Genomic DNA, 17,397 nt, shown 5'->3' on the forward strand with positions numbered 1-17,397 from the left:
CAAATCAAATCCATCAAATCAAATTTTGGAATTCTGACCGTATACAGTTTCCTGCTCTTCTTTTCTAAATCTTCATAACAAATGTCAAATTACATTCCTACTTTAATTCATTTATACGTTCTACAAGCACTGTCAGTCTTAAAAATACTATATTTTAAAATTAGCCATTTTGTTTTAATAAATACCAAATCATTTGTGAGACAATAGGAACAATTTAATTGAATTTCAGTATTTGTTTTGGGAAAGGCCATGGAAAATGCCATGGGTGTTGTCATTAGAATTTTGTGGCTGTATAATGAGGGCTACTCCAAAAGTAAAACTGTCTTTTTTTTATGTTGGCCCACAATGTCAGAGGTGAATGTTGGTGGTATGGCAGAAGAGGTTGAACCTTCCCAGCAAGATTCCTTACATTTTGTTGTCGTGTTGACAGATGGCAGTAGAGGGGCAGGCTGACAAAAAGGTGTCTGACATAGAAGTGTGAATGGAACAAAGTTGTGTCACTGAATTCCTCCTTGCAGAAAAAATGGCACTCACTGACATTCATCAATGCTTGCTGAATGCTTATCGAGACCAAACAGTGGATGTGAATACAGTGAGGCAGTGGGTGATTTCAGCAGTGGGGCAGAGGGCATTTCAGCAGTGGTGATAGGGACAGTGGATCATCCCTGCTGATGCAGATTGTAACAAGCACAGCATGCAGGCCCTTGTTCATCCTTAATGAAAATGCACAGCTAATAGTGGTGGCTATGTTGAAAAAGAGTGTTCTATAAAACATTGAGAACTTGCTCTCTCAAATAGTGCTATTGTACTCTTTGTAGCTGCTGTAGTTTCCATGGAAATAAATAGTCGGCATTACTTTTGGAGTTACTTATGTAACAAATGAAGCAATTTGGGTTAGAAAACACAATTTGCACAAACTATTTTGAAAAGCAATGCATTTGTTTCATTTGGGGTGCAGATATTCATACCAGGTTCAGAAAAGGAATCTAAGTACTGTTGATCTCATCCTGGGAGAGTCTGTCCAGTAAAAACAGAAGGAAAAGTAGCCTCTGTAAGGTTAAGTTAGCTATAATGAACATGCCCATCTAAGTCTACTAACTGAATGGCCCACTAAACATTCCATGTGACTTAGGAATTATTTTTAAAGTTACTCTAAAAATGCAAAACTATTGCAGTTTTACTAAAACTGTATGCCACTTCATTTGGCTTCTTTCCATGATGCCATTAAATCTTTTTAAAGTGACAACAGTGCTTGGTTCTTGTAATTTTCGAAGAACCCCTCACATTTCAGCTAATTAATGCTTGACTTTGCTCACATTTTAGCTTCTGGTGGAATCTACTCTAACTATTAGAGATTTGAGTGCTAAAGAATTAAATGCTCACAAAGAATTACTCATCTATTTTATATAAAATACGAAGAGCACTGTCCTATAATTTACCATATACCTTTGTCTTCACAGGAAACCAACATACCTGAAGAAACACTTATGACAGTTGTGAAACCTGGTCTGCCCACAACTGCTGACTTGCATGTGCTCCTACCAGCAAATCAACCTAAAAGGAAGAGAAGTGTAACTAGTGATAAGGTAACCAGAGCACTGTATGTTTGGTTAGAGCAGTCTTCATCCCATTTTGAAATCAGTGACTGTACTCTCCTTTTCTTTATGTGGGATTAAAAGGTATAACTTAACTATGTAAAGATCTCTCTCCTATCTGACAAAAGGTATGTAAAAGCTGACAGCAGATATGGCTGCCCTGCATAGCGCTATTTACCCCATCTTTTACAGTAAAGAATAAATCCTGCCAGAAGAGACAGAAGAGGCAGAAGAAGATATGATTAATTATTCTACTAAACAATAGCCTGCAGTAAGCCTTGATCCCTCTTGACACCTAAAAAAAAAAAAAAGGAGAAACATTAGTGATGACACATCAATCTGTGAAGATTGGTGGAGCAAAAGGAAGTGTTTCTAAAAAGAGACAAACCATTTCTTCACTTCTGTCCAACAGAAACAGAACCTTAACAGTTGACCTGTAATAGCTGACCCGAAGAATGTGAAGCAGGTAGTTTCTGCCTTTATCAGCTAATGTCCTTTTCAATTGCCAAGAAGCAAATACAGTGAACAAGGCAATGAAAATATGATATTAACTTCTCTGCTCCTCTTTCCAAACCAGATACCTTCCATAATAAAAAGCCTGTACCTGGAGAAAATCAGAATATTGTTTGGCCCTTGCTTGTTAATTTGCAGTTTTTGTTATTTCTCCTTTCACTGTTAGAGAGAAGGAACAAATCCCAAGTCTGTGCCTGCATGTTGCAATTCAAGTCCTACCTGTTACAAAGAGTCACAGTGTAAGATATTTTTTAATTTTGAAGGGCATTTTGCCACTCTATTAGACAAGATCACAATATTCAAAATGTTTGGAGAAATAGAAAAGACGAAGCTCTCATAGTAAAACAATATCAGTAAGTTGTTTATGTTGTTGCTGTGGTACAATTGTGAAGGTCCAAATGAAAGTATTGATGTTGTCCAGGTGCCCCTGAAGAAGTTTCTTACAGAAACAGTGGTGTGAAGTAGATGGAGAACAGTGTGAATGCACAGAATATATCCTAAATCTTAGTTACTTCTCTTCCTCTGTAATCATAATGGGAATCCCTAGGAGTCTCAAATCCTGTTTATACTGCAGGAAACAGTTAATTTTAATAGGTTGTTTCTTTTGAAGTGAGCTATTTCTGATCTCTGGCTTTTGTCCAGGTGAGTATTAGCACTTCAAAATTACTTGCATCTTTCTACTTCTTGAAGAGGCGAGGCGCAGCTTCTAAACGAAATTATTTCTCTTTATTCCAAGCATATTTGGAATGGATATCTTTAATAATTTAAATGAACTGATGATGATTGATTCTTGGGTTCTGCAAACATTTCTGTGCAAAATGTTATGCATATTATTCACTCTACATCTCAGCTGTTATATTAGAGTTGTGCTTCAATGTGTTTTGAAGGATATAATTAATTATAGTCAATGCTGTCTCCATTTTTCATTGCTTCTGTATGAAATACCCCATGAGCTACTCTGTAGCATAAGGAAGAGTAATCATATATTGCAAATTATTTGGGAAACCTTGTATTTATATGCACTATTCACATAGAGTTCAAACCTATGTGTTTCCTATAGACCTGGGTGGAAACCCAGGTGTAAGGGGAGAAATCATGAACAAGATCTAATTGCTTGAGCAAATGTTGGGTGTCTTGAATACCTGCCAGGAAATTACTGTGTTTTCACAATTAAGCTACATGACTCAGTAACTGAGTTTACTGATTGAAAGTTGGATTAGGCTAAAGCAGTGCTCCCTCTTGCCTTGTATCACATGAATGTGTGAATGAGTCTTGACCAAGACTAAGTAACTCTATTTCATTGGTGCCAACATCACTTCAAAGGCTTCTAACCAGTAAGATTCTAGTACTCATTCTCTTTTCAGACACTAGGCAAAAAGATAAATACTTAAGAGTTATCTGGAATAATTTTTTTTGTAAAATAACTGGGGCCATGTTCACATCACTATTAGACTGAGTCATTCCTCTGTGAAATATCTAATGAAGTCAGTGGAATGGCTTCAGAAGTTAAATGTTCCTCAATATGAGGGTGGATATTTGAATCTAAACCTTTGTGAAGTCTCTCCATAACATGAGAGAGATGGCAGGGATTTCTATCTGTTACACTGCAAAGACTTCTCAAAGATGAGCACCATAATTGATAAAATGATAAAAAGAGCTTCTTGTGAAGGTTTCATAGATATAAAGCATATTTCTAATTCGTCATACTGTGGGAAATTGTATCTTAAATTATAAGGCATAGACTGTAAAACTAGCTTTGATCTTTTAGAAAATTACCCGTGTTGAAGACACAAGGAAGTAAAATGGCAAATTCAGCCAATTTGTCATCTGGAGTTAGAATACGATGGTATATTTAATGGTTCTGCTCCATAAAAATATGAGCAGCCATATTTTAGTGTGCTTCTGCCTATTGGAGAAAAATAGAAGAAATCCCAATTTTTTCCACATGAATGGATGTATATATTTCTGCAGAGTGTTGTTAAAAATTAGACATAAATGGAATCCATCCCATTACAGCAAAAGAGATGACTTGAATTACGACATGCAGTTCATTATGAAATAGCAGTTGCTTTTCATAGCAGGAAATCTAAAGTGACATTGCAGGTTGTCTTTTGATAGGGTTAGAAAAATTGATAGAGTTTTTAATATGGGTTATGCATTGTTTGAGTTATGACTGAGGTAGACCCAACAGTGTGTGCAAATATGCTGTCTGTTCACATACTGCATGAACTTGAAGGGTTTGCTAAGCAGAAAGACAGACTGGGCTGTTAAAGATTTGACTTTTTCAGCGTTTGCAGCTTTTGAAGTTTTGCTTCAAAAAACTTCAAAAAAAAATAAATGTTTTTTTACTTTGGAATGTCTTCAAGATTTCAGCTCTTCAGTGACAAGTGGTGTCTAACTTTCTCTCCATACAATAAACCAGTGGTTTTCCTTTTCAGAGCATTGAGTCTCTCAAGGTAGAACTGAAAGATGAGTGAGGCATTCTCTCTTTTGTGTTTTCAGAGAATAGCGGCTATAAAGCAGGCTTTGAATGCACACAACATCAGTTTCTTTCTGCGAGGAGGATACTGGGTCTTAGTGACATTAGCAGACTCTGATTCAGGTAAATATATAAATAAAACTTTGGGTGCTTGTTAGATGGGTTAAGGAGGAAGTCTACATATCAGTATATGTATGCATACATACGTAGGTATGTTTTTACTTGGGGCTTATTACCTATAGGAAGACATACATACATACATACATACATATATATGTTATATATATACACACATGTAATGTTTCTGTGTGTATTCTTAGTTGATGCTTTTTAACAGTTGCCACCAAATAAATGTTTATTCTGTTATTTCATTTTGTCATATAGCATTATTTATATCACAAACTTCTTGCTGTTTTCTGTATGGCCAGGGAAGAGCTAACCAGGCTTCTAAAAAAAACATTCAGTAACCATCTGTGCTAGCTTCCAAGAAAGCAGAGCTTCTTAAGTCCTTAACTCTGATATTATAACTCCATACTTCTGTGACGTAGCATGGTATCACAGTATTGTACTAAACTGTGCCATTCACGTGGATCCACAGATCTGAATCTTCCTGTAGGGTCCCCATAATTGCTCAACTGCTTGGCTAATGCTGTTCTGAAAGGAAGGATCTACCTTGTCTCTGTTCAAAACAACTGAAAAAGTCTTTTTTGGAATTTATTTCCTCCAACTCTGGATTTACTCTTCAGGTTGAAACTGGTTGAAGGGAGTGTGAATTTTGAATAGAGTTATGTTAAAATGATGTTTTAACTAGAAAATTCAAAATTGACTTCAGCCACATCTTAAAATGTCCCATAGTCTTTGTGTATCATTTTCATTAATATATTCTTGTCTCGTACTTGAATGTGTTGTGGGTAAAAAGCTTAACTGACCACAGTCTATTTATGCTAATGCTGATGTGATACTTTATCAACTCTCAGTAGAAGATCAAAGTTTTTTTATCTAGTCTCTTTAATGCAGAATCATGTTACAGTTTCACTGTGGTACCCTGTCTAGTCAGTATTGGAAACCACTTACTTAAGGGATTAATATCCATTTGCCAGCTCAAAAAGCTGGAACTGGAAGAATCCCACATTCATTCTAGCCTTTACCATTGTATGACCTTGATGAGCTCAATTGCTGTTCCTAGCCCTAGTTTCTCCATCTGCAAAATTAATAAAGCCCTGCTTTTGTATTGTATTTGCGTAGGTATATATCATAATTTCCTTTGATATCTTTAGAATCCACAAAAATATGGATGACCTAAAAGAGGACATGCTAAGTAAGTTTTCCATGTTTTATTTCAGACTCTCAAAGAATTGGAGGAGGCAGTGGCTACTGGGCTATTGTGGTTCTCTTTGTTATCTGTCTAGTCGCAGTTGGGGCTTTCATCCTCTACAAGTTCAAAAGGCAAGTAAACTTAATCAATGACATTCATATTTTGAGATCTGGATTTACCCAAAGATCAGCTAAACAGAGTTTGTTGTTTGGAAGGGAGGTTGAAGTCCACTGCTTTGAAAGTCACATTTTTTTCTGAACCTAGAAATGAAGATGCTGCACTGGTGTTTGGTTTTGTTTGCCGTGTTCCAAGATAAATAGCAGCAATATGGGAACTATGTAGAGTTTGTTCAGCTTGTTTAAATAATACTGTCAAAAAAGATGATGCTGTTCCTGACTAATTCCTACCTCATTACTCTTAGCAGTTTCAAATAAACTAAAGTTATCAGGACAATAAGTACATCTGCAATGCAGTTTTGTCAAAAGGTACAGCCCTGAGGAGTTTCTTTTTGCACATGTTACATTTTAAATGTTGGGACAATGCCACACAGATTAAATGATGGAAATAGATTAACATTAATTTGATACTGCGCTGTGCTGAGGGTAGAAATAATTTTTGAAGTTGCCTTTATGTGAGACATTTCCTCAAAAGTGACAGTAGTTACCTTGCCTGCCTTTGACAGTCTGGTAGACCTTTAGTCCTCTACTGGTTTTAATAATAGCTACTTGGATGATGTGTGATGTAAAGGATTTTGTTCTTTTTTCATGAGTTTGTGTTATCGTTGACTATCTTCTTTGTATCTTTTTATCTTTGGTGCGTTGAGTAGCTATTGGGTGTGATAATACTGGAAACAAGCCTCCATTATTATCAAGTCTTTATTTAGGAAGGCCTTCCATTGATTTGTTGTATTGTTTCAAGATGCATTTTTATTTGTAATAAGCATAAATTTATAGAAGTGGATGTGGCACTGAGTTTGTGATAACATTAAGAGTAAATAGCATCTAAGAGTCTGTATAGGTGAGAGTTTTTAAATGAACAGAAAAAAACCTTTGCCAAGCATCTCTTCATTTTCTTACTGCAAAATCCAAGTTGTTTAGAGCCCATGGTGACTGATTGCTCTAAAGGACAAAGCACATAATGCAGTATCAGACTGTTTGTAACTAAATAAAAATCCATTTCCCTATTTTACGTGCCTGCGGGAAGAAAAAGCATAAAAATGGTTGATGTGATGTAATTATATTATTTCAGTAGCAATACGTGGAGGATTTGTTGCTTGTAGTATGGGATCATAAAACTTGCTTGTGATGTGTTTTGAAAGCAGTATGACTTATATCTTTTATTAGCTCTTAAATGAGAGCAATTAAATAACAGGCGCAATTACTGCATGGCAAAAGAAGTATAAAATATGCAAGAAAGGAAGAAAAAAGAAGTGTTTTCCCTGAGTCCTTTTTAAAATGCTCAATGAGCCATTTCTTTATAAATAGAGCTTTTATTAAGAAGGAAACTACAGCACCATTTGCAGATTCTGAGCCTTAATGTCTCACACACTTCCATATATAATTTGTGAAAATCATTTGCATTTAAACTTTGTGGGGTTGGAATTTGGGTGCAAGTGAGGAGAAATATGATATGTGTTCAAATGTTTCTATGTAGCTTGAAAGTAGCTCCTGCCATTGATGAGTATTTGGTTTTGGTCTGCATCATATCTCTTCGTGAGATATTTGGTACAATTATTTTTAATTAATTATTTCTCCTAAGCTTTTTCAAGTTGACTTTTGTTTTTTTCTAGTTGCATCTTTTTTTTTTTTTTTTTTTTTTTTAAATACAATTTGGTTTTCAAGCAATATGGAGAGCCTAAATGGTGTTCAGTTGGAAAAGTCACCTTTTCTCCAAGTGTTCTCTATGAACTACTCTCCCACAAATGTCTAATCCCTTAAAAAAATATTTCCTGTGTTTATAAAGACTGAAATTAAATTGCTAGATCCCCATGGAGTATTTACTTACAAGTGCAATCCCTTTAATGTTGGAACTGAATGTGTAGGTTTACAAACTGGCCCGTGGGACTGAGGTTATGAAACTGAAATGTCTTTTATTACTAATAAGCCAACCTGCAATGCATGAAGGCTTGTCAATGCCTATATATTAAGAATTAATTTGCTGAAAGAATGCTATATTTAACAAAAATCGTTCAAGTTTATGAGATAACTTCAGTGGAATAACACTTTCTAGGCCCTCAGACAACACATGACAATATAAATACCAATTATTCCCACATAGAAATTACAAAAATATATAATGTGTTGAAGTGTTAATACTGTCCATGATTTTTATGTATGATTAACAAAATTGAGGCAGAGATGTAACAGATTTGGTGGCCCTTTCCTCTCAGTTATGTAACTGATATCCTGATGCTCCCTTCAAAAAAGTGCTAAAATTCTTTTTTTCCTCCAGAATCAGAGAAAGGCTTATGAATCTTAATTTTATCATTACACTGTTTGGGTCTACAGATCTTGCAGTTTACCTTGGGGGATAGGAAATGCAGGCTGTCCAGAAAAGACTGCACAAACATGGCTCAGATTACTGTCTCTCTTTGCCAGCCCAAAGGACTTTTCTTTACTCAACGTTAAATTTGGTACTTGAAAAAATTTGCCCAGTACATGAAAAATAAATTTTAAATTTTTAATGTTGATATTTTCTGAAAACTGACTCTAGGAGGTGGACTTGATGATCCTTATGGGTCCCTTCCAACTTGGGATATTTTATGATTCTAGTCTGATCCTGCTAGTGGACAAAGTTTGTTCCAGACATTCTGGGGGGAAATTTTCCATATGGCAGTAAGATGCTAAAACTTGCTATGACTGTGACACAAGGCAGCAAGCATGAATATTAGATAAGTTAAGAATAATTTTGCTTTGCTTTGCTTTTCCTTTCTGAGTATGGAAATCACTGGTCTGATGCCTCAAGCAAACAGTATGTTACAACACTCAGTAGTATGCTTCAACTGTTTAACTATCCAGGTAAAATGCACTACAGCTGCTTCTTCTGACCAGAACAGTATGAAACAGCTGGAAAATATTTTAGAGAAATCAGTTCAGTTTTTTTAAAATGGATCAGAGACCTGCATATATTGTTTTCTGTACCGTCCCATCTTTGCTAGATTTGGTTCAGTGAAAGAACATATCATCTATTCCCTTAAAAACAATGTTTGTATTTTCTATGGGTTTCATGTCATCATCCAGAAAGGACTTTTTTATTCTGTTCTTCCACACCGGGGGCCCCTGGGCAATGACATAGAGAAGGCAAATAGCACTGTCTGAACTAAGCATAGTGGAGGAAAGGAAAATTGTATTTTAGCCACATCAAAGCTGCCATATAATCATTATGTTACTAGTGGAAGTTGTGAAATCATTCTTTTATTATTTTTTACTTCTGCATAACAACAGTATATTGGATTAACCAATCCAGAGCATGGTTTTTCTGCTTAGGAATTTGACTTGGTTAACAAGTAACAAATTCTATGCCCAAAATGTGTGTGATAATATTCATCTTTTAATTTGTGTGCAAACTACTGCCTGTACCCTAAAACTGAATGCTGTGTTTTCATAAATCTCTGTGAGTCTACTTCAATTAAATTTACATCATTTTATGTGTAATTCTTTTTTATTCCTGGGACTGTCTAGAGCTACTTTTGGTAAATTAACCCCCTCTTGGGTCATTTTTACAATGTGGAGAAGAACTGTTATCTTTCTGCCTCATTGACTAACTATCTTATTTTCAGCCTCTGAAGTATACCCCCACCTTGCTTGTACTGTTTTATGTTCCAGGAGAGCAAGTTTAATCCCAGCCCATGCCACTTAGTTTTATATACGTACATATATATATGTATATAAAGGCACTAATTTAAAGGTCTGTAATATTTCATAAAAACTTCCTCAGAAATCAAAATAATAGCATGTATAAAAGATTTCCAGAATGAAGGAGGCGAGTAAATCAGGAGTGCCTTAAAGCACAAAGAAGTCATTCATCTGAACATTAATCCAAACATAGTAAACCCTGCACCACAATAAAATATTCTATTTAATTAATTATTATTGTTATTAGTTTTATTTAAATTCTCAAATCATGAGGCATTATTCTATGTATTTTGCCAGGTGAATACATTCCTATTTCTTAAACTGAACAGAATCTTAATCAAGCCTCTGGAAAATGAGTGAAGCCATGTAAAGACCAATGAATGTTTGTTCCACAAGGTGGGAATTGAAAGGCAAATAAAGTAGGGAGTTTAAATGAATTGGAATCAATACCTCATCCCCCTCCTGCTGTTTCATACTGCTTAACAGTTTTAAGTGCAAGCAGTTTCTGATATGAACTGGTTAGAATCTGTGAATGCAGTAAGCCAATTGCTTTCTCACATATCTTCTAAAAGTTGTGTGACCTGAACAGGTCAGTCAAAGCCATGTGCTGGGATGTTCATTAGTTTTGTAGAGAATTAAGTTACCCATTCATATTTTTATGGTCCTCAAAGCAGGCACGAATATTTCTTCTTCCTCATGATTGAAATAAAATGCTACAGAGAAAACAAAAGGAGCTAAAAATGTAAACCGTGGAGCCCTGTGCAGCAGAGATAATTGTCTCCAGTGATGGATGCAGAGCACATGCATTTTACAGCTGAGGGGTAACCCTCCCAAATAAACTATTGCATAATCTTACTCTCTGTTCTTACAAATGTGCTTTCAATTTTCTTATTGCTGATAGTAATCTCTTGGGTCACATTTCATGTCTTGTCATGTTTTCACAGTAATCTTTTATGTAGACCCAAGCATTTCAGCTCTGCCTACTTCAAACAGTTACACTGGACTCAACACAAATTACTTCCTTAAGAAGAGCAAAGCACATCAGGGTACACACATCTTTTTTCTGTATAATCAGAGGTAGCAGCTTCCTTCCTGGAAGTTAGATCAATGTGGAGCAACTGGAAAATTGCCAAAAGTAGACCTATCTTTTGCAAAGATTCGGCATCCCCATCCTGTTTCACCCCACAGTGTGGTTGTCCCAAGTAAACAGAACATCTGGCACGTGATACAGTGCCTCTTAAAGAGACCTGTACTATCATTTTCTTGAGTCCGGTGGAACTTTCTCCTTGTAAAACTTTAACCATTATGAAACACGTGGAGATCTCTATCATGAATAAAAGGTCAAAAGCCTATGTATGCCTACACGAGACCTGTAAATTTCCTCCTCCTATCCATATTATTTGTTAGAATTTAAGATACTACACTGAGTATCTGAACTTTATACCTTCCATGAAGGATCTACACTGAGCAGCACTGGCCTCATGAAGTTAAGGTGAGTGAGAAATATTAGCTTATGCCTTTTCTCCTGTTGTTCATAACCCGTAAAGAAGTGCTCTTAACAATGGTGAGTTTAATGTTTACTTGTGAACTTGTGAAGTTTCTTCATTCATGCACATTTAATAGTGTGTATTGGGGTGATGGTGATTGGGATGATGTGTTAAGACTACTAAGTTTTAACACATACACAACTTGAAGCCTCAGGATTTACACCAAAGTATGCACCCTCTTGACCTGGTTTCAGGCACATACTACGGCCTTAGAAAATCCAGGCAAATAACAGTGAGTTTAGCAGCTGTCCTCACTGTAAAGGTCTGGTGTGACATATGGGTTTGAGGTAGATAAAATTTTTATTATGTCAAAAACATCTTGATAATGCCATTGATGTGTCTAAAATTTGTCAGAAGTACAGCTTGGAGAAAATCCCCCAGTTCTCGTAGAAACATATGTCTAATTCTTCAGATGTGCTGCAAAGACATTCTTTTGAGTTTTGTTTCCCATAGGAATTTGGTGGTGGACTGAAAGGAGAGCAATTTGACAGATTGCATGCAGGTCTGATTGAGCTGAATATTGTTTTCCACATGACTAGTTTCATTAACAGACACATAATAAACTGTCTGAAGTTACTGGCCCTAAGAAAGAAAAAAAAATCACAATGAATTACCTAACATATTTGGTTTTGTAATGAGGTGTGTCCTTCTTTCTTTTACAATGGCTTTTTTAACCCAATTAATGGGAGGAGGGCGATGCAGGGATTGGCTTTGTTAGTGTTGGAGAAGCCCTCAGATTTGCTCAAGTACCAGATTAACATCGTGTTATCATACACTTTTTCCATCCCTGTCATTTGCATTTGGTTGTACCTGTGCCTTATTTTATTCCATGCTCACTGAGGTTCAGAAGAGTAAAACCAATTAGATTTCTTTCTTTGTGCTGCTTATAAATAAAGCAATAAAATATCTGATCTATATATATGAAAGCTGCTCTGAAAGTAAATTTTTTTTATGTTGGCCGACAAGATTAGAGGTGAATGTTGGTAGTATGGCAGTAGAGATTGAATCTTCCTGCCAGTATTCCATTACATTTGTTTGCCATGTGAAAGATGGCAGCAGAGGAACAGTCTGACAAAGTGGCATCTGACATGGGAGTGTGAATGAAAGAAAGGTGTGCCACTGAATTCCTCCATGAAGAAAAAATGGCACTCATGGACAAGCTTGCTGAATGCTTATAGAGACCAAACAGTGGATGTGAGCGCAGTGAGGCAGTGGGTAAAGCATTTCAGCAGTGGTGACAGGAGCAGTGAGTCATCTCTTCTCGTGCAGATTGTTACAAGCACAGCAGGCTCTTTCTTGTTCATCTTATTCATAGCTGTGTTGAAAAAGAGTATTTGGTAGCTAAGAATTTGCCCTATCAATTAGGGTCATTGTGTTCTTTATAGCCGTTGCAGTTTCCATGAAAAGAAATGGGAGGTATTACTTTGGGAGCAACCTGCGTATGTATGTGTATATGTGTATATGTGTGTGTGTATATATATGTATTTATATGTGTGTGTATACACATGGCTATGCAGATAGGTATGTGTACATACATAGGTACAGATAGAGAAGATGCAGTTCATCTCTTGATTAGTTGAAATCAGAGGGAGAACATCCCTTCCACTCATGTTTCAGTTTAGCAATTTTACTTTAGCAAAGTTTACTGTAATTATTTGTGATGTTTGTGAAAGTTTATTATCAAATCAGGATGCTGCAGAAACTTTTATCTCAAATTAAAACGGTGCCACTTGAAATAGAACCTTTTTTCTGAAATAACATTTAAACTCAAAAGCCAAAGCACTGAAACACATGTATTTTTCCTGTTATCGTACTGCTGCCAGAATATAGAGGAGAAGATGGTCATTTTTAGAGAGAGAACCAAGAATTACTGTCAATCTTTCTGTCTTTGCACTGTAGCTGAAAGAGCACAGCAGAAACTCCAGCTTAACCTCAGCAGTTCAACCTCATATTCCATTTTTTTGTTATTGTCTGCCCATTGTAATGATTCGTGTTTGAGCATGGACTTAGCCATGATCTGCTGTCACACTGATTGAGCTGTCAGGCTGCTATTTGCTACATGGAAACATAGCTCGCAGTCTGCATCTCCCTAATCAGAAGTATCTGCTTGGTAAACGGGAAAGGATGCTCTCATGTGCCCAAGCAGATTTCAGATAGCAAAGCTATAACAAAGGCCATGGCTGCCGAGGAATGCTAAACGATAAATTCTGTTGCAAAAATTAGAAGCTTCTGATTTCTTCTTCTTTGATTTTACAATTCTCACATAAGTTAATCTAGTTAAGAACTCTTTACTAATACTTACTTTAAAGCTTTCCAGGTTCAGTTATGGTGCTAATTGTCTGTTGAAACTGATAGCGCCATTTCATAGCATACTTTTTGTTTTTCTAGATACAGTTCAAAGTGGAGGAATTAAACACTGTCTTCCATAGAAGGCTTGGTCTAATCAGTCATTTCCCAGTACTGCTTCAATACTGCCTGCTTATCTCTACCCAGCCTTCCCTGCGAGGAGGCAATGTCTTCTTACTTTCCTATACGTATGCTGATTTAACTTCTTACTCCATACCCCTTGCTTCTGGCCTCTGGTGTGTCACCCTATGCTACCTTTTCATTCACTATCTGCTGGATTTCTCCTGCTTCTTTCCCCTCAACCCTAGTACAGTATAGGAGTGTTACTGAACACTAACCTCCAGTGTCAGCCCACCTTGATTGGGGAGATGGGCTTGACTTATTGTGACTTTAATGTTTGTAAAGATCTCTGAAACCAGGAAGAAATGCCTGTTGGGTCTTTTTACTACTTTACTTAATAAAAAACGCCTTTCTGTGTTTTTAGTTTTTGTTTTAGTTTTTGGGGTTTTTTTTCTATCAATCTTAGTAAGAAAAATTGATGCTGAAGTCTTAAGCTGCTGAGAATAATTAGTTGGTAACTTTAGGTTGGGAAAATAAAATTAAGGAAGAGTGTGACTGGTCCTATTTTGTGATTCTAGTACAACTTCTTGCTGCTGCAGGTCTTCTCTGTTGTCAAAATGTATGTGACATGAAGGACTTGATCACAGGATTTTTTCTCTTTGTCCCATTTAGGAAACTACCAGGCAGGAATGTCTATGCCCAGATGCACAATGAAAAAGAGCAAGAGATGACAAGCCCTGTTAATCATAGCGAGGACACCCAGAACATCATCCAGGGTGAGGAGTTTATTGATGATGATCTGGACTCTCAAACGCTAGGTAACGCAAGAGGTAACTTCATTTTTAGTTCATACGTTTTTGTAAGTAACTCATTTTTACTTGATATTCATTTTCATTTTAGCTTTTTTTTTTTTTTCCTCATCATCATTTTCTGTTCAGATTTGGGAGAAAGCAAGTAGCACACTGCTAAGTATTATCTCAATTATCTTTATTTTGCTTGCTTGTAATTACAGATTAATGTATGAGCAGGCATGCAGTACAGAAGCAAAAGTACAGAGGCAGTAGAGTTTAATGTCAGGAGACTTACTCAGGCAATTTTAGGGAGAAAATATATTTCATAGAACAGGATATAATTGGTAGCATTTGACTTAGCTCAAGAATCCTCTGAAATAGTAGAAAATCAAATGTATGTCAGTAGAATTTGTAGAGTCAATGTTTCCATTATTTCAGATTGTATCTAGATCCATTGCTATATTTGCCATTATATTCCATTTAAAATTTTCATTATTAAAAACATAAAATTTATTCCTGTATTAAAAATATTATGAGCCTTCCTATTTTAGCTGTTAATTTACTAGTATTCATGGGATGGCCATAAAGAACCTTTAAGACAAACTTTCTGTGAAACTCTGAGCAAATGATTTCAGTGTCAGGTAGAAGTGTATATTGTGGCTCCCTGTGGTTATTTTTAATGTTGCGTAGAATACTGATGTATTAAGTTCATTTCCTGTAAAATGTACCATTGTGTTCAGAGTGTGTTTGGGTCGCAGTTTGAAAAGTGTAGGACAATGGAAAAAGCTCTCCAGTTCCATTCATACAAGTCTTGTGAAAATGAATCAGATAACCCAAAGCCTCTGGTATTTGTGACAGTCCTTTCATGGCCTAACTGGCAACTGTAATGTTTTCATGAACCCACAGAAGGGCATCTATATTAGCTGGGCCAGAGGTACCCTGAGGTAAGAGAATCGTGGGAGAAGAGAGATTTCTTTGATGTGGATTTCATCTTTACTTTTTGTTGTATATATCTTCATTTTCATTTGCTGAGCCTCATGCTACTTCAAGGTTCTTGTAGATACTATTTTAGAGTACAGTGGAAGAGTCTACCCTCCTGCTTTGTTGTCTTTGTATATTTCTCTATTTTCTCTGACAAATAGCGTGTGTGAGTATCACTGTTTTCATTCACATTTTGTAAGACCTTTTTTGCACTCTTGACTCTATTGAAATTAGTTCCAAGAACAACCCTGGAAAAACAAAGTCTCCATTAAAATTGTTTTATCAACCTATCTCCAGAATCTTAAGAGAAGGCCGAATGCTAACGAAGTCCATGCAGACATTTCTGTTAAAGTGGAACATTCAAACACCTCCAAATAATGTGCAAAAATGTAACTTTAAATGATAGAAAATCCCTTTTGGCCTATTTAGAGAAGGCAGGTAGTAATGCTGGAATAAAGAAAATCTACCTTCATTTGTGACACATTTGGAAATAATCTCTACTTGCTTAGTGCTGGCTACATAAGCCTGATCCTGCACTCCTTACACAGAGAAAAAAATATCATGTATCTGGGCAGAGTATTGTTAAGGTTAAAGGGTGCAAGATCACAGTGTTTTGAGGTGAAACTTAAAACAGCTAGTAAATGCAGCTCTTGAGGTGATTTGTGCTTCTGCCAGGTTGTCAACACCAAAAGCATTTCCAGCAGAGCATAAAAAGTTCATTTCTGTGGATCCTAATCATCTATATTCATCAGCTACTGTACAGCTTCAGCTTTTAGACAGAAGACTGTATTTGAGACAGAAAACTCTATTTCAGCTCGCTGTACCGTTTTGTTACTTGTAACACATTCTACTAGGTCCGGTATCGCTCATTATTGCCAAGAAAATATTCCTGTTCTATGTTATCTGGTAGAGTACGAAACATTGCAATCTGTGCTTTATATAAAATTCTGTTTTACAACAGAAGGTATTATTTGCAGAAGGTTCCTATGCTGTGGAGATCCCTTCTAATTCTGGTAATCTTTCTCCCTCCCTGTTGGAAGAGGTCTGTAACAACCTCTGCTCCATGCACAGCAGGGTATGGCAGGCCTAGCTTTCTGTTGTTCTCTCTTCTCGTAACTTTTGACTTTCTGCAGTACAATATTTCCAGACTCACCCATCCACTTTTTTTGTTTTCTATATATTTTATGTTGCCTACTTTATCGCAACCCCCACCTTGGGACTCCTCAACACCATTACCTTGCAGTGACTCCTTCTGGGAGAAGTGGCAACTTGAACAGCTACAGAGTTCCCCTATTGCTGATGCCGGTCAGTGTCCAGTCCCAGGTCAGTGGCATGTTGAATGGATGCCTCAGGTGCCATTCTCCTCCCTCACCTGCACCCCTCGAGACAACTACACCTTTTTAAGCTGCAAAGGGAACCAACTTATGCTGTCACTGGGATAGAAACCCTAGGAATTCACCAGAAATTCACCACCATGAGCAAAAGCTTTAGGTGAAAGTATCTTGTAGGGTACATGGAGCTGTTGCACAAAACTTCACCTGATCTGTTGTTTGATAAAGACACTCTGTGTATGTGATTGACTTGTCCCTGCAATAAGAAGGGGATTTTTGTGAAGTACCTGAAATACACTAATGCTGTCTTTTTTTTTCCCCCTCTATTTTCATAGGCAATCACTCAGGCGTGGTTTTGAGCATCAACTCCAGAGAGATGCACAGTTACCTGGTTAGCTGATATTTACAGCTGAATGCAAAAACCGAAAGACTCTTCTCTGTATCGTTTTATTTTTCCCTGGTGATGTCACAAAATTGCAAACATGGCTGTAAATTGCTGGTGGAGAGAAGGTTCCCTAACAGTCCCGTGGAAAAAAACGTCCATCGTCAGTTACTGGTGGAGAAGGATGCACATCTTGTGTTCAC

At 36.7% G+C, this 17,397-nt stretch overlaps 1 protein-coding gene across 1 annotated transcript in view; it reads left to right on the forward strand.

The window, feature by feature from the left end:
- SORCS2 (sortilin related VPS10 domain containing receptor 2) overlaps positions 1-17,171 on the forward strand; it is a gene marked incomplete at both ends in the record, with an annotated part of 510,226 nt that extends 493,055 nt beyond the window's left edge. Inside the window, 6 exons of the mRNA XM_079534212.1 lie at positions 1,461-1,586; positions 4,611-4,710; positions 5,931-6,033; positions 14,382-14,539; positions 16,725-16,804; positions 17,148-17,171. Coding sequence (XP_079390338.1) covers positions 1,461-1,586; positions 4,611-4,710; positions 5,931-6,033; positions 14,382-14,539; positions 16,725-16,804; positions 17,148-17,171 — 591 coding nt within the window. The remainder of the gene's footprint in view (positions 1-1,460; positions 1,587-4,610; positions 4,711-5,930; positions 6,034-14,381; positions 14,540-16,724; positions 16,805-17,147) is intronic.
- Between the last annotated feature and the right edge of the window lie 226 nt (positions 17,172-17,397).

Source organism: Tetrao urogallus, assembly GCF_951394365.1.
Source record: "Tetrao urogallus genome assembly, chromosome: 4".
Taxonomy (NCBI): domain Eukaryota; kingdom Metazoa; phylum Chordata; class Aves; order Galliformes; family Phasianidae; genus Tetrao; species Tetrao urogallus.